The following is a 27,044-nucleotide window of genomic DNA, read 5'->3' on the forward strand; positions in this document are numbered from 1 at the left end:
CCTTGTTCTGCCTTCATATTGAAAGTTTGATGCCTTCCTCTGAAATCCGCAAAGACAAAGTAAAGCAGTGTGATCTCCTTTTTTCGTAACACATCTGCTGATACTGCTGAAGGAATGGAGATAGCTGTAATACACTTCATCATCCTGGGAGTCATCTTAGGTGAGCTCCCTATCCACTTGATACAGCAGATAAAAGTGATTTTTCACTTAAGCTTAACCAGTGAAGCTTAACAGTGGATCCATGTTAGCTGCTAACTTGTTAGACAGTGAAAATTACTGCCGCACAGTAATGAAACATTTCCTTTTACTAATGCCCTTCTTTCTTCCTATTGTCTGTGCTGTGGCTAGGGCTCGACAATGTATGGATATTATATGGATACTGTGATATGAGACTAGATATCACCTTAGATATCTAGTAATATTGTAAGTGTAATATTGTAAGTGTTGTCTTCTCCTTGTTTCAAAGGCTGCATTACAGTAAAGTTTTTGAAAGCACCAATGGTCAACCCGATAGTATAGTCACAATATTGGGTATTTGGTCAAAAATATTTGAAGTATTTGATTTTTTCCTCATTGCCAGCCTTTGTTGTGGCCACTCGTTTCCTAGGTTTAAAGCGGGAAAAAAAAGCACTCATAGATGCCCAGCCTCTAAAATGTAAACATACAGTGCATATGTATATATTGCATATATTACAGGAAATGATAACAGCCTTCCAAAAAAAAACTGTTGAAAAGATTTCTACTAGCAAAAAACATATTCATAAACCAAAGTTAATTATTTAGTGTAACAGAAAGGCAAGTAATTTCAAGTTGTTCCTTTCTCCGCTAAAAAGGAGTTCCCCTGTTCGTGACTGAAATCTTTTCTCAGTGAGAAGAAACAAATGTTGCTCACATAAGGGGGGTTAAAAAGGACACTGGGGGGAAAAGTCAAAAATAATCGAGAGTATTACGATCTGCACATCATTTGCAAGCGCTTTCTGCCCCATCTCAAGGTCCCATTAGTAAAATAAAGTGCGCTTATATTGTTATGGTGCAACAAGTGCATGAAGTTTTGCAGTGGAGTGCAATTTGCCCATTTCTTCCTCTAATTGTAACTACCCATGATGCAAAGTATAAATGTTGGAGGAAGAAACAGAGTGCGTGTTTGCAGCTGTCAGTTGTTTGGCTGTTTACACCAGGCCTGGAGCTCTGCTAAGCTTGTGCTTCCTATTTAGTCAAGTGGCCACATGCGGTATTGCAGCAACCCAAAAAGCATTTTCCCCCTTGGCCACCATTGTAGAAGGCACATCCGTAAAACTGATGACAGAACACCTCAAACTGCAAACAGGGTTAGATATGACTCTGTCTATTGTGAATTTCTGATCCATGGAGGTTTTATGTTTGTAAAGGTTTTCTCAAACCAGGCAAAGTGATTTAAAAATCTGTGAAATCATCGCAATGAAATATATGAGCTTAGATGGAAGTCACAGGCAGGCTAGCATGAGAAACACTACTATGCGAAATAAATAGTTACATAAAAATATAGACAGACAGACAGATGGATAGACAGATAGATAAAGAGAGAGAGAGAGAAAGAGGGGGCCATAATGCTTCTCAGTGCGTACCCATATAAGGACGGTAATGTATTGAAGCTTGTAGCACATTCTGCAATGTCCTTATTACAAATGTTCTCAGACTTGTTTAACTGTCTCCTCCAGGTTTAACCAGTGGACTTGGTTTGCTGCCTGATGTTCTGCATGCAGCTATAGGAGAGTCAGTGACATTCACCACGTCACTGACTCCACCAGAAAAACCATTTCTAACAGTGGGCTGGACATTTGGTGGTAGAAATATAATCTCTTTTAGTGGCACAAACACAACTGGCCCAGAGTATGAAGGCAGGATCACCCTCTTCATGTCTACTGGATCTCTGGAGCTCAGAAACGTGACTGTAAATGACCGTGGAAAATACAGCGTTAACATTTTTCCATTTGGAGAACCACAGAAGACAGGAAGCACAGTTTTGGATGTACATGGTGAGACAATATTTCACATGTATCTACTTCAGTATGTAGCAATTGAACAAAAAAATAAATATTGTGTTAGTTCAAATAGTTGTGTTTATGTGTTCGAGTGTAAACTGAATTTTTTTTTGCCAAATTTAGTTTTCCAAGGTCAAGAAAAAAACTTTCACACTCAAACTACTTCAGTATGTCAATTTTGTGATGGTTTCTCACTGATGAGGAAATTTAAAGTCTCTAAGTCTTACAATAACTGCATCATAACTGAGATTTGAATATTTTAACTGGGCCACTGATGACAATGAGCAATGGGATTTATTCTTAGCCGCTGCAGTGTTACCCTCTACTGTAACTCTGTCATGTGGTGGCAAATTTAAAATAATTTCTTGCCCACAGTACGAGTGTCCGATGTCATAGCAACTGCCAGCAACACAGACTTGGTGGAGTTCAACAGCTCCGTCCGTCTGTCCTGCTCCGCCTCTGGATCCTCGCTCTCTTTCCTCTGGCTGAACGGCAGCTCTGAGGTTACAGGAAGTGACAAAGTTCAGCTCGCTGATGGAGGCGCCAATCTCACTATAGTTCACGTGACCCGCTACGACAAAGGACCATTTAAGTGTCAAGTGTCCAATCCTGTCAGTAATGGCACCAGTAAACCAATAAACTTCAACATCAGCTGTGAGTTAAGATTTTTAAGTCAATTATGGACCAAACTATCTTTTTAATATTTGTGCTGCAGTAAGAATTCTTCAAACATCTGTTTTTCAGATGGACCACAAAATGTTCGAATCACAGGGCCGAGTAAGATACATCCAAAAGAGAAGTTAACTTTAACCTGCTCTGCTGACTCTAAACCACCTGCCACTTACATCTGGAGGCTGAATGGGGCAAAGATACACAACTCTGCTGTGTTCACCAAAAACAACGCTGAACGCTCCGACAGTGGCAGCTACACCTGTGAAGCGATGAATATGATAACTGGGAGAAAATCATCTGCAGTCCATAAACTGTCTGTAACAGGTACTACGATGCTACTGATTGCAGATGTTGTTGGTACTCCTGAACGTTGTGATCAGCCCACAGCGTTACACCTCTGATAACCTGAAGAGTAACAAGCTTCTGAAAGGCGTTTCTCACACAGTCACTGCTCCAACTTTAAGTGTGAGATTTGTTTCAAGCTTATGAGACAACAATAACTTCAAATGCAAAATTCCACTTTAGTTCCCTTCAAGATTCAAGATTCAAAACACTTTCAGTTAGGGGTTCAAACAACATAAAAGAAGAGTTACACACCCATCAGACTTACATAAAATCACAAAAGCAGTTCCATAAACCATCAAATATCACGTGTGCAAAGCTACATTAAAAAGCAGCACCTATTTAGCCTGAAAAAGACTACTCCAAAGATTTGCATTGCACCTCTATAACTTAAAATCGTTGAACCTACAATGGCCAGTTAAAAAGAAAGAAAGGAGAAAGGAAAAGAAGCAGAGCCAGAGATGTGTCTTATGAAAGCCAGGGTCACACATTCACTTCTCTGTAGTTGGCCACCACAATTTAAACATCTGCTGACTTGTGTTTACCATGCAGTCAGTCTTTGCACTACACTCTCGGAGCGCAGTGTGTACTGTTGTTACAGATGGCGCAGAAGATCAGTGAAAGTACAGTAGCAGTTAGGTGTCAACGTTATAATTTTTCTACACGTGTAAACGGGACTTCTAACCGACATGTACCTGGTTACACGATTTATGATCTTTTTCTATCGCAGTTGCGCTATATAACCACTAGATGGTTCTGTCTCCATTCAAATACCTCCTAATCTCATTAAATCAAAGCCATTCCAGTAGCTAGTTATTGCACAAAAACGTTTATTCAGCGAACAGAACTTAAAAAGTAGGCAATCCATCTCAGCATTTAAGGCTTAGACCTACTTATGACAGAAAGTAAAATGAGTTGAAAATAAAATCATCAATTTTGACAGACAAGAAAACGTACAAGTGAAAGCTGGAAAAGGTTTAACCTCCTTTTTTAATCATTGTTTTAACTATTGCTCCCTTTCGTACAATATATTTTTTTAAGCTCCGCTTGTTCATCGCTTGTTGCTTGTTGTCCATGCGGCCCCGAGTCAACTTGAAGTGACGCGACACTGGCTGTGGCTGCGTTTTTTTTTTATATCAACGTAACATTGCCACCTGTGCATCTATTATGTATGCAGATAACTGCATTAGTGGGAACATTTAAGTGTATAGTTAGTTAATGCTATTATCTTAAGCTTTCAGGCAACATTATCACCCCTAAAAATACTATTGGTGAGAAATGAACGAGGAGGAGGAGAGGAAAAAATGACGTGTAAACGGTTATTGATTTTTCTGAACGGTTATGATTTGTTATCCGTGTACCCGTTTACACGTGTAGATGTTGACATCCCTAGTAGCAGTAGTACACCAAGTACAGTGAAAGTGAAACTTAACCATTCATAGAGCTGGGTCTGAAAGTTTGCATTCACTCACTTGCATGCTGCGTCTTCTCTAATCAATCAGTCTGATCAAATTTAACCAGATCAACTGATCAATTATCCACGCTGCAACTCAAACTGCTTCTGAGGGATAAAAATAACTCACTAAAGTTTCGTATATACTTCTGTGGGCACAGAATGACATACTCCTGTATGTCTTATTATATCTGTATCTTAAACATACACAAGACAAAAACCAAAACAAAACACAACAAAACTGAAAAAAAAGGTTGCAAAAACAACCCCACGTCCCTGTCATCAGCTATGGCCACAAAAAGAACCTGATTCTGTAGGAAACACTGTAAACCCTGATGCCTGTATTACATTTGTAGATCATCAGAAGTTGTATTACAGTCAGTCATATAATGTAGACTACAGTATGTAATGATGTGTTTGTGATTGTTCTGCATGTATGTAGAAATATTTTTCATTCACCATGATAAAAAAACTTATCACTTTCTGTTTTATTTCAGAATCAGGAGGTGTAATATCTGCAATAGTACTCTCATGTTTAGCAGTTGTCTCTGCAGGAGCTGCTGGAGGATACTACTATCATAAAAAAAAAAAGTAAGTGAAAAACCTAATCACTTATGTAAAATACTACTTCTGTAATGCTTGTTTACATTAGACTTACAACAGGGTAGATGAAAAAGTGATAATTTATTGATCTACATGAACCTTTCTAGAGTTATTATGAAAGGAATGAAAATGAAATGAAATTATTTACATATAACTCATCGGACATCACTTAATAAACATTATCTTAATCTGTGAATTAATTAAAAATAACTGATGAAAAAATTAAAAACATCTGTATTAGCTAACAGTTAACAATCCTCCATTAAAAGTTTAGAAATGTCTTTTATAATCTTTTGGTTTATTTTATGAAACACTACCCAAATATACCCAAAGATACCAAATGTTTGAATGTTTGAGTTGAGCCTGTTTACATGGCCACATTTCAATAATGCTTTATTTCTAAAATTTAGAAATAAAAACAAAGCTGAGCCATCTTCTGGAAATACAGGTTAGTATTTACCTGATCTAACTTCATCCTACACTTAGACTGTCATATACTGTCTATTATGACAGACAGAATGGACAACAAACTACAGTTATATAAAAAAGACATATGAAGAATAAGATGTAACAACACTTTTTTTGAATCATCTACACCAAGATGAGCATAAAGAGATGAATGCAGTGGAACATGAAAACACACCAGCTCAGTGATGTTTTCTCCCATTTAAGGTGAGTTTTGAACTAAATATTCTGATCTGTTAAGAGGGGATAAAAGTATTTTGAGGGGGGAAGAACTGAATGGTTTCTGTAGAAATAATAGTTTATCTGAAGAAACTACGATAGGACATTTACTGGCAACTCATTACAACATACAGTTGATCAAAGTACTGACTTTTCCCTCTTTTTCACTTCTTGTGCAGCAGGTGATCTGAAAATGAGCTAAACTGTGACATCATACATATCCAACCTGAAGACAACGTTGATAAATGTAAATTGTAATGTTTTATTATTCTTTGAATGTCATGTTTGGCAATGCAGTGTCACTTAACAGTAGCTGAATTACCGTTTTACTTATGAAACAAGCTTACAACTGCAATAATTTTGCTTGGGGCAGAAGATGACAAACGGCAGCACGTACATATTAGTACCTTATCGCCTATTATTACAGTGAGAAATCAGCTTTAACTCGGCCCCATTGTCGCAGATACTCGAGGAAGCTATTTTAGTATCACAGTTTAAGCCCGATATCCAATCAGAGTGCATACTGATATCAGTATCATCCCTACTTTTTAATAATCGCTATTAATTAGAATTATTGTCAAAAATGACAGTGACAAACAGCTAGCATGTTGCATTTGTGTAAATGATAAATGTAATAAATGTCCATTTGCATAAAATGAAAGTACAAATCTCCTGTGTGTCTTTTCATACCTGGATATTATTTTTTTGTTTTTTGACTGTCTTGACCTAATAAATGTGAGCCTCCAACAGCTCTGATCTTCTGAGTCGGTGAATGGGGAGCAACATTAGTTACAAAGTGTCTGCATAATGAGATAAACCCACTGAAGCTGCTGCCAGTCTCTAAATCTGCAAGGCGTCGCCCTCCAGTGGTGTAATTGTGTTTGACATACTGCTGCGGGTTTCATTATCCCACAAGCAACAGATGATTTAGTAAACAGGGTATGTTTGGGTTATTTAGTTAAGGCAAAACTTACATATGCATGCAGTAAAAATAATGTCCATACAATTTGACAGGTTGTTGTGGATATATCAGTTTCAACTCAGATGAAACTAATCAGCTGCTAAATTAAACTTCAAATTCTATAAACAAAAGCAACAGGAAGTCAGACAGGAAGGGCACAGCAAACTAATGTTGTGCAGCTATAAATGTTGTTCTTACAGAGTAATGAAGATATAAAATTTTACATGGGGCATCTAAAATGAATGCATAAATAAGCGTGGTTTAAAATATTTATTCTGTGCGTCATAATGAAGCTCCTATGAAGAGCTGGAACAAAATTACACATATGTCACACAGACTTTAATAAGATGTCTTTTAAGTAATTTAACAAGGATATTTTTTCAGTCCAAGTATGCAACAATAAAGGCATACATAAGTGAATGTTTGAATTAATGCATGACATCATAAATAAACAAAGCTTTTATGGATTTCTTTTGGGGGTTTTTTGTGTGGTTTCTTTTTATGTTTATTTACATTTGAGAATTTTGCACTTGAGGACTTTGAGTCCGTGAAATAAAGAGGAAAACATATTGTAACAAAACAGAGATTATAAAATAATTCTTCTACATGCAAGAGGATTCATTTGTCTGTGCAAATTTCACGGCATACAGTCACTGAGATGTTTGACTTTTAGCTCCGTTATGAGGCTGAATTTTTTTACTTTTAGTCAGAGGATCAGAAAAGTCAGAAGTTCTTAAATATCCAGAGAAAAATGTAAACTTTCAGTTTCATAGAAATTCATCAAACAGTTGTTGAGATACGTGAATGCCAAGGTGCTATAAATGTTTGGACTTTCAGTTTCACAGCAATCTATCAAACAAACCAAACCAACAGACAACGGCACAGAGCGTCGACTGCAGGCGAGTCCAAAGTCCAACCGTCCAACTGTCCAGTGGTCCACAACTTGTCTTTCAAAATATAATTCACGTTATGATCAACACAATACTGTTTAATCAAGCTCGATAACGTTTTTCCTCATCGATCTCTGGCAGGACTATTATACAGTTTGCCGACGAGAGCCAAGTAGGAATTACACAAAAGGAAAATGTGTTTTCATAATCAGATTATAAACAAGCAGACGAATGATTATCTAAGATACAAAGATGAATCAGTTGTGTTTGTGTCCTTTTTATGAAATCATTTTTTACTTTTTAACCATATGATGTGAGCAAGGGAGTAGATTTTGGTTCAGCTTTGGGGGAACACAAATAGGAGATTTGGGGTGCCCTCACCAAAAGATTTTGAGCACCAAAACACAAATCACGATTTGCCTCAGAGGGCTTTACAACATACGACATCCCTCTGTGATTGGGCCCTCTCAGCGGATACGGAAAAACTCCCCAAATAACCTTTCTACATCATTCATGGTATGAATGCCTTTAATTTTGTCAAAATAAAAGTTCTCTACTACTCTCAAAATTGAGTGAGACATGTCCCGTGTGTCCTCCTGAAACCTACACCTGTAGATGCGAAAAGCAGCTGGCCCCCAGGTACTTTCACACTTTCCTAATCTGGCCCCCCATTTAAAAAAGTTTGTACACACCTGCTTTAGTAGAACAATATAACTAATAGGGCTGCATCTAATGATTATTTTTTATGGATTAATCTATCAATTTTTTTTTTTTTATTATTCAATAACAATAACAACATATTTACTGAAAATAACATTTTAAAACTTGTCATACACTGCAGGGCATTATTCCCCAACAACAAATAGCCCTGTCTTACCTGGTAATCTGTGTTTTAGAGTCTGATATAAAGTCTCTCCAAAATAAAATTAATGCAAGAGTTTGTTCCACTCAAGTAAAAGGAATGTAGTGCAATCTACATTTAGCGATCCAACATTAAAATAAATAAAACAATGTAAAATTCAAGTCACTTAATAAAACAGTTACTCTTGGTTACAGTAACAAACCTCAAATCTAGCAGTCCAACAAAACATCTTACAATTAGTGCATTTTGAATAACACTATAACTTTTCTCTAACAGAAATAATTATAACTAGTACATTCTTTCTGCATCCAAACAGTCCAGCCTTAACCGGGCCTTAAGGCATATCGCTGCCTGCTGATGCCAGTGCTGTATTTTCATATTCATAAGCATATATTCCACTCATTTATTAAGCTATACACGCTCCTGCACAGCTGACAACCCCATCCTGTAAATGTTTCAAAATAAAATGCATTGTATCAGCAACTGATGGCATTCTGTCTACAGAGATACAGACAGTTAGCTTTTGTTTTGGAAGTGAAACAAGGAAGTTGAGGTAAAACAAACATCTTTGTATTTCCTTGTCTGTGGGACACAGTCTGTGATACAGAGAGACTTTAAACTGTAGTATAAAGTGGTGTAGAGTCAACAAACACGAGAGTCACGTGTAAAAAAAACGGCAAGGACATGTTGATGAATAAATAAATTCCTGAATGCTTAATCATGTTAAACTGTGATAAATGTTATTTTTGACAAAATAAATACTTGCTTCCTTCACATAAAGTCACTTTTTAAATTAATTCTAAATGATCTTCACAGCTTGGTGATCCGAAGTTGCTTGGTGTATTCATGGTTAATGACTGACAATGCATAACCGTTCACAGCGAGCCTTCGAGGAAGTACACTGCACTGAACTTCCTGGTTCTGCCTTCATATTAAAAGTTTGATGCCTTCCTCTGAAATCCACAAAGACAAAGTAAAGCAGTGTGATCTCCTTTTTTCCTAACACATCTGCTGATACTGCTGAAGGAATGGAGATAGCTGTAATACACTTCATCATCCTGGGAGTCATCTTAGGTGAGCTCCTGATCCACTTGATACAGCAGATAAAAGTGATTTTTCACTTAAGCTTAACCAGTGAAGCTTAACAATGGATCCATGTTAGCTGCTAACTTGTTAGACAGTGAAAATTACTGCTGCACAGTAATGAAACATTTCCTTTTACTAATGCCCTTCTTTCTTCCTATTGTCTGTGCTGTGGCTAGGGCTCGACAATGTATGGATATTATATGGATACTGTGATATGAGACTAGATATCACCTTAGATATCTAGTAATATTGTAAGTGTAATATTGTAAGTGTTGTCTTCTCCTTGTTTCAAAGGCTGCATTACAGTAAAGTTTTTGAAAGCACCAATGGTCAACCCGATAGTATAGTCACAATATTGGGTATTTGGTCAAAAATATTTGAAGTATTTGATTTTTTCCTTATTGCCAGCCTTTGTTGTGGCCACTCCTTTCCTAGGTTTAAAGCAGGAAAAAAAAGCACTCATAGATGCCCAGCCTCTAAAATGTAAACATACAGTGCATATGTATATATTGCATATATTACAGGAAATGATAACAGCCTTCCAAAATAAAACTGTTGAAAAGATTTCTACTAGCAAAAAACATATTCATAAACCAAAGTTAATCATTTAGTGTAACAGAAAGGCAAGTAGTTTCAAGTTGTTCCTTTCTCCGCTAAAAAGGAGTTCCCCAGTTTGTGACTGAAATCTTTTCTCAGTGAGAAGAAACAAATGTTGCTCACATAAGGGGGGTTAAAAAGGACACTGAGGGGAAAAGTCAAAAATAATCGAGAGTATTACGATCTGCACATCATTTGCAAGCGCTTTCTGCCCCATCTCAAGGTCCCATTAGTAAAATAAAGTGCGCTTATATTGTTATGGTGCAACAAGTGCATGAAGTTTTGCAGTGGAGTGCAATTTGCCCATTTCTTCCTCTAATTGTAACTACCCATGATGCAAAGTATAAATGTTGGAGGAAGAAACAGAGTGCGTGTTTGCAGCTGTTAGTTGTTTGGCTGTTTACACCAGGTCTGGAGCTCTGCTCAGCTTGTGCTTCCTATTTAGTCAAGTGGCCACATGCGGTATTGCAGCAACCCAAAAAGCATTTTCCCCCTTGGCCACCATTGTAGAAGGCACATCCGTAAAACTGATGACAGAACACCTCAAACTGCAAACAGGGTTAGATATGACTCTGTCTAGGTTTTATATTTGTAAAGGTTTTCTCAAACCAGGCAAAGTGATTTAAACATCTGTGAAATCATCGCAATGAAATATATGAGCTTAGATGGAAGTCACAGGCAGAGCCAGCATGAGAAACACTACTATGCGAAATAAATAGTTACATAAAAATATAGACAGACAGACAGATGGATAGATAGATAGATAAAGAGAGAGAGAGAGAAAGAGGGGGCCATAATGCTTCTCAGTGCGTACCCATATAAGGACGGTAATGTATTGAAGCTTGTAGCCCATTCTGCAATGTCCTTATTACAAATGTTCTCAGACTTGTTTAACTGTCTCCTCCAGGTTTAACCAGTGGAGTTGGTTTGCTGCCTGATGTTCTGCATGCAGCTATAGGAGAGTCAGTGACATTCACCACGTCACTGACTCCAACAGACAAACCATTTCTAACAGTGGGCTGGACATTTGGTGGTAGAAATATAATCTCTTTTAGTGGCATAAACACAACTGCCCCAGAGTATGAAGGCAGGATCACCCTCTTCATGTCTACTGGATCTCTGGAGCTCAGAAACGTGGCTCTAAATGACCGTGGAAAATACAGCGTTAACATTTTTCCATTTGGAGAACCACAGAAGACAGGAAGCACAGTTTTGGATGTACATGGTGAGACAATATTTCACATGTATCTACTTCAGTATGTAGCAATTGAACAAAAAAATAAATATTGTGTTAGTTCAAATAGTTGTGTTTATGTGTACGAGTGTAAACTGAATTTTTTTTTGCCAAATTTAGTTTTCCAAGGTCAAGAAAAAAACTTTCACACTCAAACTACTTCAGTATGTCAATTTTGTGATGTTTTTTCACTGATGAGGAAATTTAAAGTCTCTAAGTCTTACAATAACTGCATCATAAGTGAGATTTGAATATTTTAACTGGGCCACTGATGACAATGAGCAATGGGATTTATTCTTAGCCGCTGCAGTGTTACCCTCTACTGTAACTCTGTCATGTGGTGGCAAATTTAAAATAATTTCTTGCCCACAGTACGAGTGTCCGATGTCATAGCAACTGCCAGCAACACAGACTTGGTGGAGTTCAACAGCTCCGTCCGTCTGTCCTGCTCCGCCTCTGGATCCTCGCTCTCTTTCCTCTGGCTGAACGGCAGCTCTGAGGTTACAGGAAGTGACAAAGTTCAGCTCGCTGATGGAGGCGCCACTCTCACTTTATTTAATGTGACCCGCTACGACCAGGGACCATTCAGGTGCCATGTGTTTAATCCTGTCAGTAATGGCACCAGTGAACCAGTAAAGCTCTCCGTCAGCTGTGAGTTACTAACTTATGGACCATACTATCTTTTAATATTTGTGCTGCAGTAAGAATTCTTCAAACATCTATTTTTCAGACTTCACGCTGAGTTACATATCCAAAAGAGAAGTTAACTTTAACCTGCTCTGCTGACTCTAAACCACCTGCCACTTACATCTGGAGGCTGAATGGGGCAAAGATACACAACTCTGCTGTGTTCACCAAAAACAACGTTGAACTCTCCGACAGTGGCAGCTACACCTGTGAAGCGATGAATATGATAACTGGGAAAAAATCATCTGCAGTCCATAAACTGTCTGTAACAGGTACTACGATGCTACTGATTGCAGATGTTGTTGGTACTCCTGAACGTTGTGATCAGCCCACAGCGTTACACCTCTGATAACCTGAAGAGTAACAAGCTTCTGAAAGGCGTTTCTCACACAGTCACTGCTCCAACTTTAAGTGTGAGATTTGTTTCAAGCTTATGAGACAACAATAACTTGAAATGCAAAATTCCACTTTAGTTCCCTTCAAGATTCAAGATTCAAAACACTTTCAGTTAGGGGTTCAAACAACATAAAAGAAGAGTTACACACCATCAGACTTACATAAAATCACAAAAGCAGTTCCATAAACCATCAAATATCACGTGTGCAAAGCTACATTAAAAAGCAGCACCTATTTAGCCTGAAAAAGACTACTCCAAAGATTTGCATTGCACCTCTATAACTTAAAATCGTTGAACCTACAATGGCCAGTTAAAAAGAAAGAAAGGAGAAAGGAAAAGAAGCAGAGCCAGAGATGTGTCTTATGAAAGCCAGGGTCACACATTCACTTCTCTGTAGTTGGCCACCACAATTTAAACATCTGCTGACTTGTGTTTACCATGCAGTCAGTCTTTGCACTACACTCTCGGAGCGCAGTGTGTACTGTTGTTACAGATGGCGCAGAAGATCAGTGAAAGTACAGTAGCAGTTAGGGGTGTCAACGTTTACAATTTTTTCTACACGTGTAAACGGGACTTCTAACCGACATGTACCTGGTTACACGATTTATGATCTTTTTCTATCGCAGTTGCGCTATATAACCACTAGATGGTTCTGTCTCCATTCAAATACCTCCTAATCTCATTAAATCAAAGCCATTACAGTAGTTAGTTATCGCACAAAAACGTTTATTCAGCGAACAGAACTTAAAAAGTAGGCAATCCATCTCACCATTTAAGGCTTAGACCTACTTATGACAGAAAGTAAAATGAGTTGAAAATAAAATCATCAATTTTGACAGACAAGAAAACGTACAAGTGAAAGCTGGAAAAGGTTTAACCTCCTTTTTTAATCATTGTTTTAACTATTGCTCCCTTTTGTACAATATATTTTTTTAAGCTCCGCTTGTTCATCGCTTGTTGCTTGTTGTCCATGCGGCCCCGAGTCAACTTGAAGTGACGCGACACTGGCTGTGGCTGCGTTTCTTTTTTTTTATATCAACGTAACATTGCCACCTGTACATCTATTATGTATGCAGATAACTGCATTAGTGGGAACATTTAAGTGTATAGTTAGTTAATGCTATTATCTTAAGCTTTCAGGCAACATTATCACCCCTAAAAATACTATTGGTGAGAAATGAACGAGGAGGAGGAGAGGAAAAAATGACGTGTAAACGGTTATTGATTTTTCTGAACGGTTATGATTTGTTATCCGTGTACCCGTTTACACGTGTAGATGATGACATCCCTAGTAGCAGTAGTACACCAAGTACAGTGAAAGTGAAACTTAACCATTCATAGAGCTGGGTCTGAAAGTTTGCATTCACTCACTTGCACGCTGCGTCTTCTCTAATCAATCAGTCTGATCAAATTTAACCAGATCAACTGATCAATTATCCACGCTGCAACCCAAACTGCTTCTGAGGGATAAAAATAACTCACTAAAGTTTCGTATGTGCTTCTGTGGGCACAGAATGACATACTCCTGTATGTCTTATTATATCTGTATCTTTAACATACACAAGACAAAAACCAAAAACAAAACACAACAAAACTGGAAAAAAAAGGTTGCAAAAACAACCCCACGTCCCTGTCATCAGCTATGGCCACAAAAAGAACCTGATTCTGTAGGAAACACTGTAAACCCTGATGCCTGTATTACATTTGTAGATCATCAGAAGTTGTATTACAGTCAGTCATATAATGTAGACTACAGTATGTAATGATGTGTTTGTGATTGTTCTGCATGTATGTAGAAATATTTTTCATTCACCATGATAAAAAAACTTATCACTTTCTGTTTTATTTCAGAATCAAGAGGTGTAATATCTGCAATAGTACTCTCATGTTTAGCAGTTGTCTCTGCAGGAGCTGCTGGAGGATACTGCTATCATAAAAAAAAAAAGTAAGTGAAAAACCTAATCACTTATGTAAAATACTACTTCTGTCATGCTTGTTTACATTAGACTTACAACAGGGTAGATGAAAAAGTGATAATTTATTGATCTACATGAACCTTTCTAGAGTTATTATGAAAGGAATGAAAATGAAATGAAATTATTTACATATAACTCACCGGACATCACTTAATATTAACTTAATCTGTGTGTTAAAAATAACTGGTGCAAAAATTAAAAACGTCTGTATTAGCTAACAGTTAACAATCCTCCATTAAAAGTTTAGAAATGTCTTTTATAATCTTTTGGTTTATTTTATGAAACACTACCCAAATAAACCCAAAGATATCAAATGTTTGAATGTTTGAGTTGAGCCTGTTTACATGGCAACATTTCAATAATGCTTTATTTCTAATATTTAGAAATAAGAACAAGCCATCTTCTGGAAATACAGGTTAGTATTTACCTGATCTAACTTCATCCTACACTTAGACTGTCATATACTGTCTATTATGACAGACAGAATGGACAACAAACTACAGTTATATAAAAAAGACATATGAATAATAAGATGTAACAACACTTTTTTTGAATCATCTACACCAAGATGAGCATCAAGAGATGAATGCAGTGGAACATGAAAACACACCAGCTCAATGATGTTTTCTCCCATTTAAGGTGAGTTTTGAACTAAATATTCTGATCTGTTGAGAGGGGATAAAAGTATTTTGCGGGGAGAAGCACTGAATGGTTTCTGTAGAAATAATAGTTCATTACAACATACAGTTGACCAAAGCACTGACTTTTCCCTCTTCTTCACTTCTTATGCAGCTGGTGATCTGAAAATGAGCTGAACTGTGACATCATACGTATCCAACCTGAAGACAACGTTTATAAATGTAAATGGTATTGTTTTATTATTTTTTGAATGTCATGTTCGACAATGCAGTGCAACTTAACAGTTACTGGATTACCGTTTTAGTTATGAAACAAGCTTACAACTGCATTAACTTACTTTTTGCGGCCGCTTAGGGCAGAAGATGACAAACAGCAGCACGTACATATTAGTGCCTTATCGCCTGTTATGACAGTGAGACATCAGCTTTAACTTAAACCAGTCTTATTTTCTTCTTAAATAAAACAAAATCTTAGATGTGTTGACAGCACTTTGAGGGGGATCCATTGATCTGATGTTTTTAGTTGATACCTGTATCGATACCAGGGCTTTTGGTACTGGCCGACACCAACTGCCGATCCAATACCAATATTTAATTAACATGTCATATTGCCTTACTGTGTTAGTGACTGAGATTATTATTTTCTGTATAAGGCTACATCAGGCTCCACTTAAACATTGCTTACCTTGCTTTTTATTTTTAAAAAACCAAAACAAACAAATTAATATATCGATATCAATCAACATAATTGTTTTTATTGGTGAAATAGTAAATTGTGCGTGTAATTAAAACTTTTAAAGGCAGTAACAAATTGGTAAAAACATGAGCAGGAATTAAAATTCTAGCATGAAACAATACAACTGCAAAATGTGCTGCTCACACATGACGAAGTATGCACTGATCATATGTCAACACAGAACTGATTTAAGTGGATCGGCCCCATTGTCGCAGATACTCGAGGAAGCTATTTGAGTATCACAGTTTAAGCCCGATATCCAATCAGAGTGCATATTGATATCAATGCATCCCTACTTTTTAATAATCGCTATTAATTAGAATTATTGTAAAAAATGACAGTGACAAACAGCTAGCATGTTGCACTTGTGTAAATGATAAATGTAATAAATGTACATTTGCATAAAATGATAGTACAAATCTCCTGTATCTTATTATATCTGTATCTTAATTTTTTGCTTTTTGACTGTCTTGTCCTAATAAATGTGAGCCTCCAACAGCTCTGATCTTCTGAGTCGGTGAATGGGGAGCAACATTAGTTACAAAGTGTCTGCATAATGAGATAAACCCACTGAAGCTGCTGCCATGCTCTAAATCTGCAAGGCGTCGCCCTCCAGTGGTGTAATTGTGTGTGACATACTGCTGCGGTTTCATTATCCCACAAGCAACAGATGATTTAGTAAACAGGGTATGTTTGGGTTATTTAGTTTTGGTAAAACTTACTTATGTATGCAGTAAAAAATAATGTCCATATAATTTGACAGGTAGTCGTGGATATATCAGTTTCAACTCAGATGAAACTAATCAGCTGCTAAATTAAACTTCAAATTCTATAAGCAAAAGCAACAGGAAGTCAGACAGGACGGGCACAGCAAACTAATGTTGTTCAGCTATAAATGTTGTTCTAACAGAATAATGAAGATATAAAAGGATACCTGGGGCATCTGAAATAAATATATAAATAGACGTTTTAAATATTCATTCTGTACGTCATCATGAAGCTCCAATGAAGAGCTGGAATAAAAGGACACATACACATCATTCAGGCCGCAATCAGATGTCTTTCAATTAATTAGAGGACTTTTTTTAAGGATGTTAAGTACTGTGTGCATCAATAAACGTGTGGTGGACCAACCAACCGACAGACTGACAATGCCACAGAGGGTCTATTGCAGGTGTGTCCAAAGTCCAACTGTCCAGTTGCCCACAACTTATCTTTCAAAATATACTTTATAATTAACACAATGCAGGTTAATCAAGCATAATCACTTTTTTTCCCCATTGATCTCTGGAACGACTATCATGCAGTTTATCGAAGAACATCAAGTCGGAACAACCTTGGAGGAACTAATGTGTTTTCATAAACAGATTGTAAACAAGTAAACAAATGGTTACCAAAGATTCCTTCACCAGAAGATTTTGAGCATCAAAAACACTTAATTTCTTGCATTCTGGTGAATTTCTATGCATCAATATTTGCCTTTTCTCGGCAAGTCAAGTCCATTTTTTTATAAAGCCCATTAGTACAAATCACAATTTGCCTCAGAGGGTTTTACAACATATGACATCCTTCTGTCATTAAACCCTCTCAGCGGATACAAAACGTCCCAAACAACCTTTCTACATCTATTCATGGTGTAAATGCCTTTAATTTTGTCAAAATAAAAGTCCTCTACTGCTCTAAAAACTGAGCGTGACATGTCCCCAGCGTTCCCCTGAAACCTATGGCACCCCCATTTAAAAAAGTTTAGACAACTGCTTTAGTACAATAATATAGCTAAATATGTCACACACAGTAAATGACTTTATCGCATGCAATGCAGGGTGTTTTCATTTATTAATAAACTCCTGAATGCTTAGTCATGTCAAGCTGTGATAATTGTGATTTTTAAATAAAAAACACTTCCTTCACATAAAGTCACTTTTTAAGTAATTCTACATCATTATGATAGCTTGGTGATCAAAAGTTGCTTGGTGTGTTCATAGTTAATAATTGATGATACAAAACTGTGTAGCCAAGTAAACATTTGATAGGCTTGATCATGGGTAATGCCCACTGCACAGAACTTCCTTGTACTGCCTTCATATAGTGAAATCAGGAAACATTCCTCTGATATTAGAAAGTACAAAGACAAGGAGTGTGACCCCTCTTTTATCTTAACACATCTGACAATACTGCAGAATTAATGGAGATAGCTGTGATACACTTCACCATCCTGGGAGTCATCTCAGGTGAGTTCTTATCACTTGATACAGCAGATAAAAACGATTATTCTCTTATTTATCAAAATATAACTACTGATGCTTAACAGTGTCAGAGAGTTGGGGCATAGCTGCAAATGGGTAGTTCAGTTTGTGATAAATAAATGCACTGACAAATTAGTTTAGTCTGTAAATTCTGTGGAGACTGTTAGCTGTCAATGTGTAAGACAGATTCTTTTTTCTTTATAGTTTATTTTATTTTTTTATTATATTTTTTGGGCCACGTATTGCCTTAGTTAATATGCAAAATGTAATTCACAACAGAATACAATTCATTTAGCTGTATTGTCTGTGTGTACTATTTTTTGTGTTGAATAATTTCCTGTTACTATTATTGTCATCATCAAATTAAGCCCAGCACATCCTTTTTATAATGTTTATATTGGCCACACACTGTTTTCTAAGAAGCACAACCCTAATGTGTACGTGTGTACATGTAAATTGCATATATTATATAAAAAACACTAGTCTTCATGAAAGTTAAAAATGTAATTACTTGTTAATAATATTCATAAACCAAAGTTATTCTGCAAAATACAGAGGGAAGTAATTGTACCTTTCTCTGATAAATTTAGTTCCCCTCTTGTTGTGATTGAAATCTTCTATCAGTGGGAAGAAACAAAGTTCCTCACATTGAAGAGGACCCTGAGGGGCAAAGTCAGAAACAATGGAGCGCATTATGAACCGTGCACCATTTACAAGCGCTATCTGCCCCATTTATCAGTCCAATTTGCAAAAGATATTGCTCTTATAATATTAAAGTGAAACACACATATAAAGTTTTGCAGCTGAGTACAATTGGCTCTTTTTTGCATCTAACATAGCAATTACCCATGAGGCAAAGTAAACACGCCGGAGAAACAAACAAGTGTCTATTTGCACCCAGGTTACTGCAGGTATGTGGCGAAGCCCCCAGAACTCTGCTTTGTTGCCCAAAAAGCATTTCCTGTTGTGTCTGCAAAACTGCTGACAGGACAACTCAAACTGCAAACAGGGTTATTATGACTCATTCTCTTATACATGTTTGATCCGCAGAGGTTTTATATTTGTAAAACTTATCTAAAAGCGAGAAGAGTGATTTAGAAATCTGTGATGTCTGTGAAGTCTGTGAGCCAGGCAGGAACTGGCAGGCAGCGACAGGGTGAAAAATACTGCTGCGCATATTCAGAGGGCCAGCTGAGTAGCGTTTTGACGATCACCTTACCTTTCATTCAAAAAAATGTTTTTTAAACTAACCTCAAAACTTCAACTGAGCTATAAAAAAGAGTCACAATGCTTCTCTGTGCCGACTGAGGGACAGTGCTGCATTGTAGCTTCCTCCGAGAGAACAGGCTTTTTTTGTCCTCTACTCCAGCTCTGCATTTTGAGCAGTTTCTACTTCAAGACTATATCCTGAATTTATTTTAGCACGTCATCACAGAGGCCAAATTTGCAATGTCCTCATAACAGCCTTTCTCACACCTGTATCTGTCTCCTCCAGGTTTAACCAGTGGAGTTGGTGTGTTGCAAGACAGTCAGTTTGCAGCTGTGGGAGAAACAGTGACATTCACCACGTCACTGACTCCACCAGAAAAAACATTTCTAACAGTGGGCTGGACATTTGATGGTAGAAATATAATCTCTTTTAGTGGCACAAACGCAACTGGCCCAGAGTATGAAGGCAGGATCACCCTCTTCATGTCTACTGGATCTCTGGAGCTCAGAAACGTGGCTCTAAATGACCGCGGAGAATACAGCGTTAGCATTTTTCCATTTGGAGAACCACAGAAGACAGGAAGCACAATTTTGGATGTATATGGTGAGACAATATTTCACATGTTCTATCTTTTTTAGTGCTGACAGAAGATTATGCAGAGTAATTGAAAAAGACATAAACATTTGTGGAGCTCAGAAATGTGACTCTAAATGACAGCGGAGAATACAGCGTTAGCATTTTTCCAGAGGGAGAATCACAGAAGACAGGGACCAAACGGCTGTACGTAGATGTTGAGCAAACGTTTTACATGTATTTCTGTCACAGCTGACTGGAGATTATGCAAAGCAATAGATCAAGAAATAGATATTTTTCTTGGTTCTAATAATTGTGTTTAGCTGTTCAGTGCTTTAATTAAGGGCTATGAGGACACCCGAATTCAGATTTTATTATAATTATTATTATTATTTTCTATCTAACATAATAATAATAATGTTGATAATAATAATAATAATAATAATAATAATAATAATAATAATAATAATAATAACATCAAAACTAAGAAAACATAACACTAAATCATCTTTTGTATCATTATTATCAAATAATAAGTGAGAACATTTTCAACATTCCATGATGAACATGAGAATATTTTCAGCCAATTATTTTTATTTTTATTTTTATTTTTATTTTACTGTTGTACCTGTTTTATGTGGTTGCAAATATAAAATATTTTGTTTCTCGCCCACAGCACCAGTGTCCGACGTCATAGCAACTGCCAGCAACACAGACTTGGTGGAGTTCAACAGCTCCGTCCGTCTGTCCTGCTCCGCCTCTGGATCCTCGCTCTCTTTCCTCTGGCTGAACGGCAGCTCTGAGGTTACAGGAAGTGACAGAGTTCAGCTCGCTGATGGAGGCGCCAATCTCACTATAGTTAACGTGACCCGCTACGACAAAGGACCATTTAAGTGTCAAGTGTCCAATCCTGTCAGTAATGGCACCAGTGAACCAATAAACTTCAGCATCAGCTGTGAGTTATTAATGTTCATGTTCAATCTTTATCCGACAACATCGACATGCAAACTGAGACTTTGGAGGATATTTCTTTTTTTATTCTCCATTAGTTGTACAAAGTATTAGAAACACATATTCTGACCTACTGTACTCCAGTGCTACATCACAGCAAACTACATTCAGTGTGGACTAACATTTGGGAAGTGTTTATTGCATTCTTGTTTTTTTGGATTACATTATGCTGATATTGCCTTTTTCTTTTGACTAAATGTATGTTAATGCAATCGCTCATACTAACCTTTCTGCTTTTGTGATTCCCCTAAATTCAGACGGTCCAGACAATGTTAATTTGCAAAAATCTCCATCACAAGACTACTATGTGGAGGGGTCAGACATCACCTTGACCTGCTCAGCAGAGTCCAGACCTAACGCCCAATTTACATGGCATCTGAACGGAGGCCTGCAGTCTGATACTGGACCGCAGTTCAATCTGACGACCATTCAGGAGAGTCAGAGTGGAAACTACAGCTGTCAGGCTTTTAACACTAAAACTCTGAGATATCAATCATCTCAGCCTGCAGCTGTAACTGTACTGGGTAAGTCAGAATTCAGAGGTTTAGTGGATATATAATCTGCATTGGCAAAGTGTGAACTCAAAGCAATGCGTCTTAATAAAAAATAATAATGAACTAGAATTACCACCAATTGCCTCCGTGCACCAGTCAAATTCCACTCTCAGTTCGCATCCATGTGTGGATACCTCACATACATCTTTCCCACGGCAGCACAGAAGATCTACACAATTAGCACAGTTTCAGGGTGGACACCCAAGAATAAAATCATCAATTTAGTATGTTACTAAATGTCTCCCCTTCTGTTTCTGACTTATGATGTAGAGTAATGACAAGTGCTTTTGCAGAATATTGTGATTTGATGCAGAAAGAATGTACTAGCTATAATTATTTCTTTTAGAGAAAAGTTATAGTGTTGCACTAATCTTACTGTAAGATGTTTTGTTGGACTGCTAGATTTGAGGTTTTTCACTGTAACACAGAGTAACTGGTTTGTTACTCCTCTTAAAAGTGACTTGAATTTTACATTGTTTTATTTATTTTGCCTTTGGATCGCTAAATGTAGATTGCACTATATTCCTTTTACTTGAGTGGAACAAGCTCTTGCATTAATTTTATTTTGGAGAGACTTTATATCAGACTATGAAACAAAAAAGCTATTTTTGTTGGAGAATAATGCCCTGCAGTGTATGACAAGTTTTAAAATGTTATTTTTGGTAAATTTGTTGTTGTATTAATCAAGTTATTAAAAAATAATAATTCAATAGTAAATCAATAGTAGATCAATTAAAAAAATGTAGATTAATCAATTTATCCAAAAAAATAATCGATAGATTAAATTGCTAAAAAAATAATCGTTAGGTGAAGCCCTACTTGTGTAATATTTAGGACTGCAGTAAAATAACAAATCAAAACAAAAAACATTTTTTAATTTAACATTTCTTAACCTTGTAGGCAAAACCCCGATTTCCTCTTTCCAATAATTTACTCATTCCAAACTATCCTTTAAAGTGCCTGAATCAATATTTTTAAATTTAAAATTGTCACATGACTGCTATTTATATGTGAAAGGTCTCTCAGGCTGGTGAACCCACGGAGATATATTGCCCAACTCTGCATCTTTGCTTAGCTCTATAGATGGACCTGTTTAGTATCTTTCAGCTCATTGTTTTGGTTTTCTGGCCACAGCTTGACTATCATTATCAGTGTAGTTGTGGGTTTTTGTTAAAAACGAAAGAGTAAACCAAACTCTTTCGTTTTTAACAAAAAACCACAACTATACTGATAATTTTCTCAGGTATAGGTTGCTGCAAACTATAATTGTTAAAATAACTAGGTGTGGACAGTCAAAAACTTTTAATGTTATACAGTATCTATGATAAGATATTATTAATTCAACCCTCAGTAACTCATTCTCAGATTTTTCACATGATCTTCTGCCCAATAGAAACAATATCAGGTGCTTCAATCATATCTTCATCTCTCCTGGAGTTTGAGGGCACCTCAGTCAACTTAACCTGTGATGCTGCCGGCTCTGTCTTTACCAGGGAGTGGATGAAGGATGGCTCAGATCTGAACATTTCTAACGACATAATACTTTACGACAACAAGAGAGTGCTGACTTTTAACAGCCTGAATAAAAAAGACAGCGGACATTATTCCTGTACACTCAGCAACCCCTTCAGCAATGATGAAGCTGAATACTTCATAGATGTGATCTGTAGGTATCACTTACTGTTCAAAATGATGTATAACCATTAATAACAATGTACTATGAACTTAACAAATACCTGTTTTTCAGATGGACCACAAAATGTTCGAATCACAGGTCCAAGTGTGATACATTTGAAAGAGAACTTAACTTTAACCTGCTCTGCTGAGTCCACACCGTCTGCTACTTCTTACATGTGGATGCTAAATGGGACAAAGATACACAACTCGGCTGTGCTCACTAAACACAACATTGAACTCTCTGACGGTGGCAACTACGTCTGTCTAGCACTAAATTTTGCAAATTGGGGAATATCGTCTGCAGAACATGAATTGTCTGTCACAGGTACTACGGTGGTATTAATTCCAGATTTCATTGATAATCATGAATATTGTGATCAACCCACAGCATTATACCTCTAATAATCTGAAGAGTGGCACCAACTACATGTGGCAGATTTCTTTCAAGCTCATGAGACAACAATGGCTTAAGATGCAAAACTCAACTGAAGTGTCCTTAATAAAGACTACTTAAAAGTTAAGCATTGCACTTTAACACTTAACACTTAAACACTGTCAAACACGACGGACAGTTAAAAAAAAAGTATAAAAAAATTAATACAGCAGAACCAGAGAGGTGTCCTTGTTATACCAGGGTTCCCTACACCTTCTTTTATTTGTGGTGGGCCACCACAATTAAAACATCTCCTGCCATAAATAGATTTTTTAGGCAGCAGAACACCCGGCGTGGTAAAAGTTAAACTTAACCGTTCATTTTGGTGGGTCTAAAAGTTTGTATTCACTCAGTCTGCACTCCGCTTCTCCTCTCATCCATAGATCTGAACAGCTCTGACTGGATCAGCTGACCAATTATGCACGCTGCAATTCAAATGATGAGTTTTGCCTGCATTCACAGACCCCTTCAAAAACATCCAAATTTATAGATGGGGCACAGAATGATTAAAAAAAAAAGGGACAAACACGCACAAGATAAAAAAAATAAACTAACAAAATGTGAAGTTTTGCTGACACCCCCACAAGTGTCACTAGCCACTGCCACAAATAGATTCTGATTCTGGGAAACATTTTAAATATTAACACCTATATTACATTTGCAAATCACTGTTGTATTACCTTCAGTGTTGTATGTTCTGTTCAACTCTTACTGTAATTGTGGTGGTGCAGCATGTACAAATATTTTTCATTCATTCAAAAACTTCAAACTTCAATTCAAAACTTAACTTATAACTTATCATGTGTGCAAATAGCCAATTTTGTAAGGTGAATTTTATGTTTTGTTTTTGTTCTGTTTACTTTCAGAAAGGACGTCTGGAGGTCTTTCAGCTGGTGCCATTGCTGGAATAGTTATTGCATGCTTTGTAGTTGCTTCTGCAGGAGCTGTTGTAGGGTATTATATCCATAAAAAAACAAAGTAAGTGAAAAATCCAATTGTCTTTTATAAAATACTCCTTTTACTACCACTTTTTAATATTACTTTGCATGGCCATAAACAGTGGTTTATTTCTAATATTTAGAATAAAGAACAAGGCTCCAGCACCTTCTCGTACTACAGGTCAGTAACTCCACCTAGACTATTACATACTGTATAATAATAATAATAATAATAATAATAATAATCATACAGAGATAGAATGAAGAATACATTCGAATTACACACCCATACATACGGTATATATACAGTATTTATTTATATATAGTACTATGAAACTTTTTTTGCCTTGAAAAAGAAGAACAGGTGCATGAGATGAATGTGTCACCCGAATATGAGAACACTTCAATGGTATATGAGAACATATAAGCTCATCAATCATCAATATTCTATTCCTTTAAAGGTGAGTTTTTAACTAAATATTCTGATTTGTTGTAAAAGGATCAATGTATTTTGAAGGGCAATCACTACATGGTTTTCTGCATGGTTTATCTGAAGAAAATACTATATGACATTTACTGCCCACTCATTACAACATAAAGTTGATCAGGGCACTGACTTTTTCCTCTTTTTCACTTCGAGCAGGTGATCAGAAAATGAGCGAAGCGGAGACATCAAAACCAGTCTCAAGACAATGTTTATAGATGTTAATGGTATTGTTTTATTATTCTTTAAATGTCAATGTCATCAATGCAGTGTCTCTTAACAGTAACTGAATTCCCGCTTTACTTAAGAAATGTGCTTATAACTGCATTAATTAATTTTTTGTGGCCACTTGGGGCAGAAGATGATAAACAGCAGAACGTCCATATTAGTGCCTTATCGCCTATTATGACGGTGAGATATCAGTTTTAAATTAAACCAGTCTTATTTTCTTCCTAAATAAAACAAAAACGTAGATGTGTTGGCAGCACTTTGATGGGGATCCATTGATCCAAATTTTTTTAGTTGATACCTGTAGCAATACCAGGGTTTTTGGCATTGGCCGACACCAAATGCTAATCCAATACCAATATTTGATTAACATGTCATATGCCTTACTGTGTCAGTGACTGAGATCATTCTTTTTTGTATAAAGCAACACCAGGCTTGAATTAAACATTGTTTCCCTAACTCTGTAAAAACAAAGAGATACAAACTAATATATATGTTATATATTATTAACTGATTAACTGATATTAACTGATTTTTTTATTGTTTAGATAGTAAATTGTGCACAAGCAATTTAGTAAAAAAATACAATAATCACAGTAAACAGGAATTAAATTAACAGTGTAAAAATTAGCATTGGTCAAAACATGAACAGGAATTTAAATTCTATCATAAGACAATACAACTTCATAAAATAAAAACAAAATGCGCTGCTGATGCATGCCGTACCACACACTACTTCTGTCTAAGCAGAATTGAATTAAATAGATGAGCCCCACTGTCACAGATACTCAAGCCAGCCAGAATCACAGCATATGCTGGATATCCAATCAGAGTACATATCCAACATCAGTGCATCTGTACTTTATAATAATCACTATTAATTATCATAATTATTGTCAGAAAAGACAGTGACAAACAGCAATGCATGTAGCTTGTGTGTAAATAATACGTCTATTTGCTCGAAACGCTGGTATGAATCTCCTGTGTTTGTAAGTCTTTTCATATCAGATCTGGAAGTTCAGAAGTACTACAGTACAGGAATGGGAACTTGCTATCTGGACTTATATTAAAACATTTACAACACATATTCAATACATGACTTTTTTTTTCTTAGGTGGATGTTCTAAATATAAAAATTAAAATTATCAAAATAGTTTCAGTAATTCTCAGGTGAGTTTTTGTGAGCAAGTTAATCGGGATTAGCATAAAACAACACAAATGCATAAAATAACAAAATGTGCTGCGGGCGCGCGCGTTTGTTTGTTTATGTGCGTGCGTGCGTGCCTCTGCGTGCATGTGTGTTTTGGTGGGGGTGGTAGATTTTGGTTTATTGTATAAAGCACTTTGTGTTACAGTTCATCTGTATGAAAAGTGCTACACAAATAAAGTCTGATTGATTGAGTCAAACAAAAAACTAAAGAAAAACTAGGCCTAACTGCGACCTTGGAAGCAGAGCACTTATCATTTTGAAATTATATTGGCAGGTTAGGGATACCACTGATTGTTGACTGACATCAGTGTGATTGCTGTAAACTGCAGTGACACTCTGCTGTTAACATGATTTACCAGCAAAGATCCACTGATCAGCTGGTTCATTAACAGTCATGAGATTCTTTGCATTGTATGGATGAATGTGGGGATGTGGAGGGCAGAATATGAGGCTGATCCAGGTGCAGCATTTCAAATCAACTTGGCATTTATAAAAGGAAAATCGTGCGCTGGCAGCAGTGCATACAGTTTTATAGGTCAGAATACTTGTTTTCAGATTTAACTACACTTTAGTGTGGATTCTGTGCACTGTTATATTTATCAGACCATTGGTCCTTTTGTTTTGGAGGGGAACTCTGCGTA

At 36.7% G+C, this 27,044-nt stretch overlaps 1 protein-coding gene and 1 pseudogene across 6 annotated transcripts; both read left to right on the forward strand.

Moving 5' to 3' along the window:
• LOC121965568 (cell adhesion molecule CEACAM2-like) lies at positions 1-16,339 on the forward strand. 5 transcript variants are annotated; one of them, XM_088084341.1, is made up of 8 exons: positions 1-160; positions 1,698-2,015; positions 2,397-2,675; positions 2,766-3,017; positions 4,986-5,079; positions 5,502-5,539; positions 5,693-5,763; positions 15,258-16,339. In XM_088084341.1, exons 1-7 carry the CDS (start codon positions 115-117, stop codon positions 5,743-5,745), a joined length of 1,080 nt encoding a protein of 359 aa, XP_087940467.1. In that variant the 5' UTR covers positions 1-114; the 3' UTR covers positions 5,746-5,763; positions 15,258-16,339. The 5 variants fall into 5 exon arrangements, with proteins under 5 accessions (XP_087940467.1, XP_087940468.1, XP_087940470.1 ...); XM_088084342.1 differs by lacking the exon at positions 5,693-5,763 and adding an exon at positions 15,034-15,104; XM_088084344.1 differs by lacking the exons at positions 5,502-5,539; positions 5,693-5,763 and adding exons at positions 14,849-14,880; positions 15,034-15,104.
• Positions 9,424-26,539, forward strand: LOC121965470 (cell adhesion molecule CEACAM5-like; annotated as a pseudogene). Its single transcript, XR_015777924.1, has 12 exons — positions 9,424-9,562; positions 11,079-11,396; positions 11,778-12,097; positions 12,136-12,364; positions 20,545-20,823; positions 21,137-21,403; positions 22,827-23,099; positions 23,181-23,435; positions 24,410-24,521; positions 24,625-24,662; positions 24,838-24,942; positions 25,125-26,539. The product of XR_015777924.1 is annotated as a cell adhesion molecule CEACAM5-like (transcript).
• The last annotated feature ends 505 nt before the right edge of the window (positions 26,540-27,044 follow it).

This window comes from Plectropomus leopardus, chromosome 11, assembly GCF_026936395.1.
Source record: "Plectropomus leopardus strain MGB_pleo_1.0 chromosome 11, ASM2693639v1, whole genome shotgun sequence".
In the NCBI taxonomy this organism is placed as follows: Eukaryota; Metazoa; Chordata; class Actinopteri; order Perciformes; family Serranidae; genus Plectropomus; species Plectropomus leopardus.

What these genes read in the sequence shown, in the direction of transcription:
- LOC121965568 (XM_088084341.1), top strand. Translation starts at nt 115, where the DNA reads ATGGAGATAGCTGTAATACACTTCATCATCCTGGGAGTCATCTTAG. An exon ending in CATCCTGGGAGTCATCTTAG is followed by an intron (nt 161 to 1,697) that starts GTGAGCTCCCTA and finishes TGTCTCCTCCAG; the next exon opens with GTTTAACCAGTGGACTTGGT. An exon ending in CCATAAACTGTCTGTAACAG is followed by an intron (nt 3,018 to 4,985) that starts GTACTACGATGC and finishes GTTTTATTTCAG; the next exon opens with AATCAGGAGGTGTAATATCT.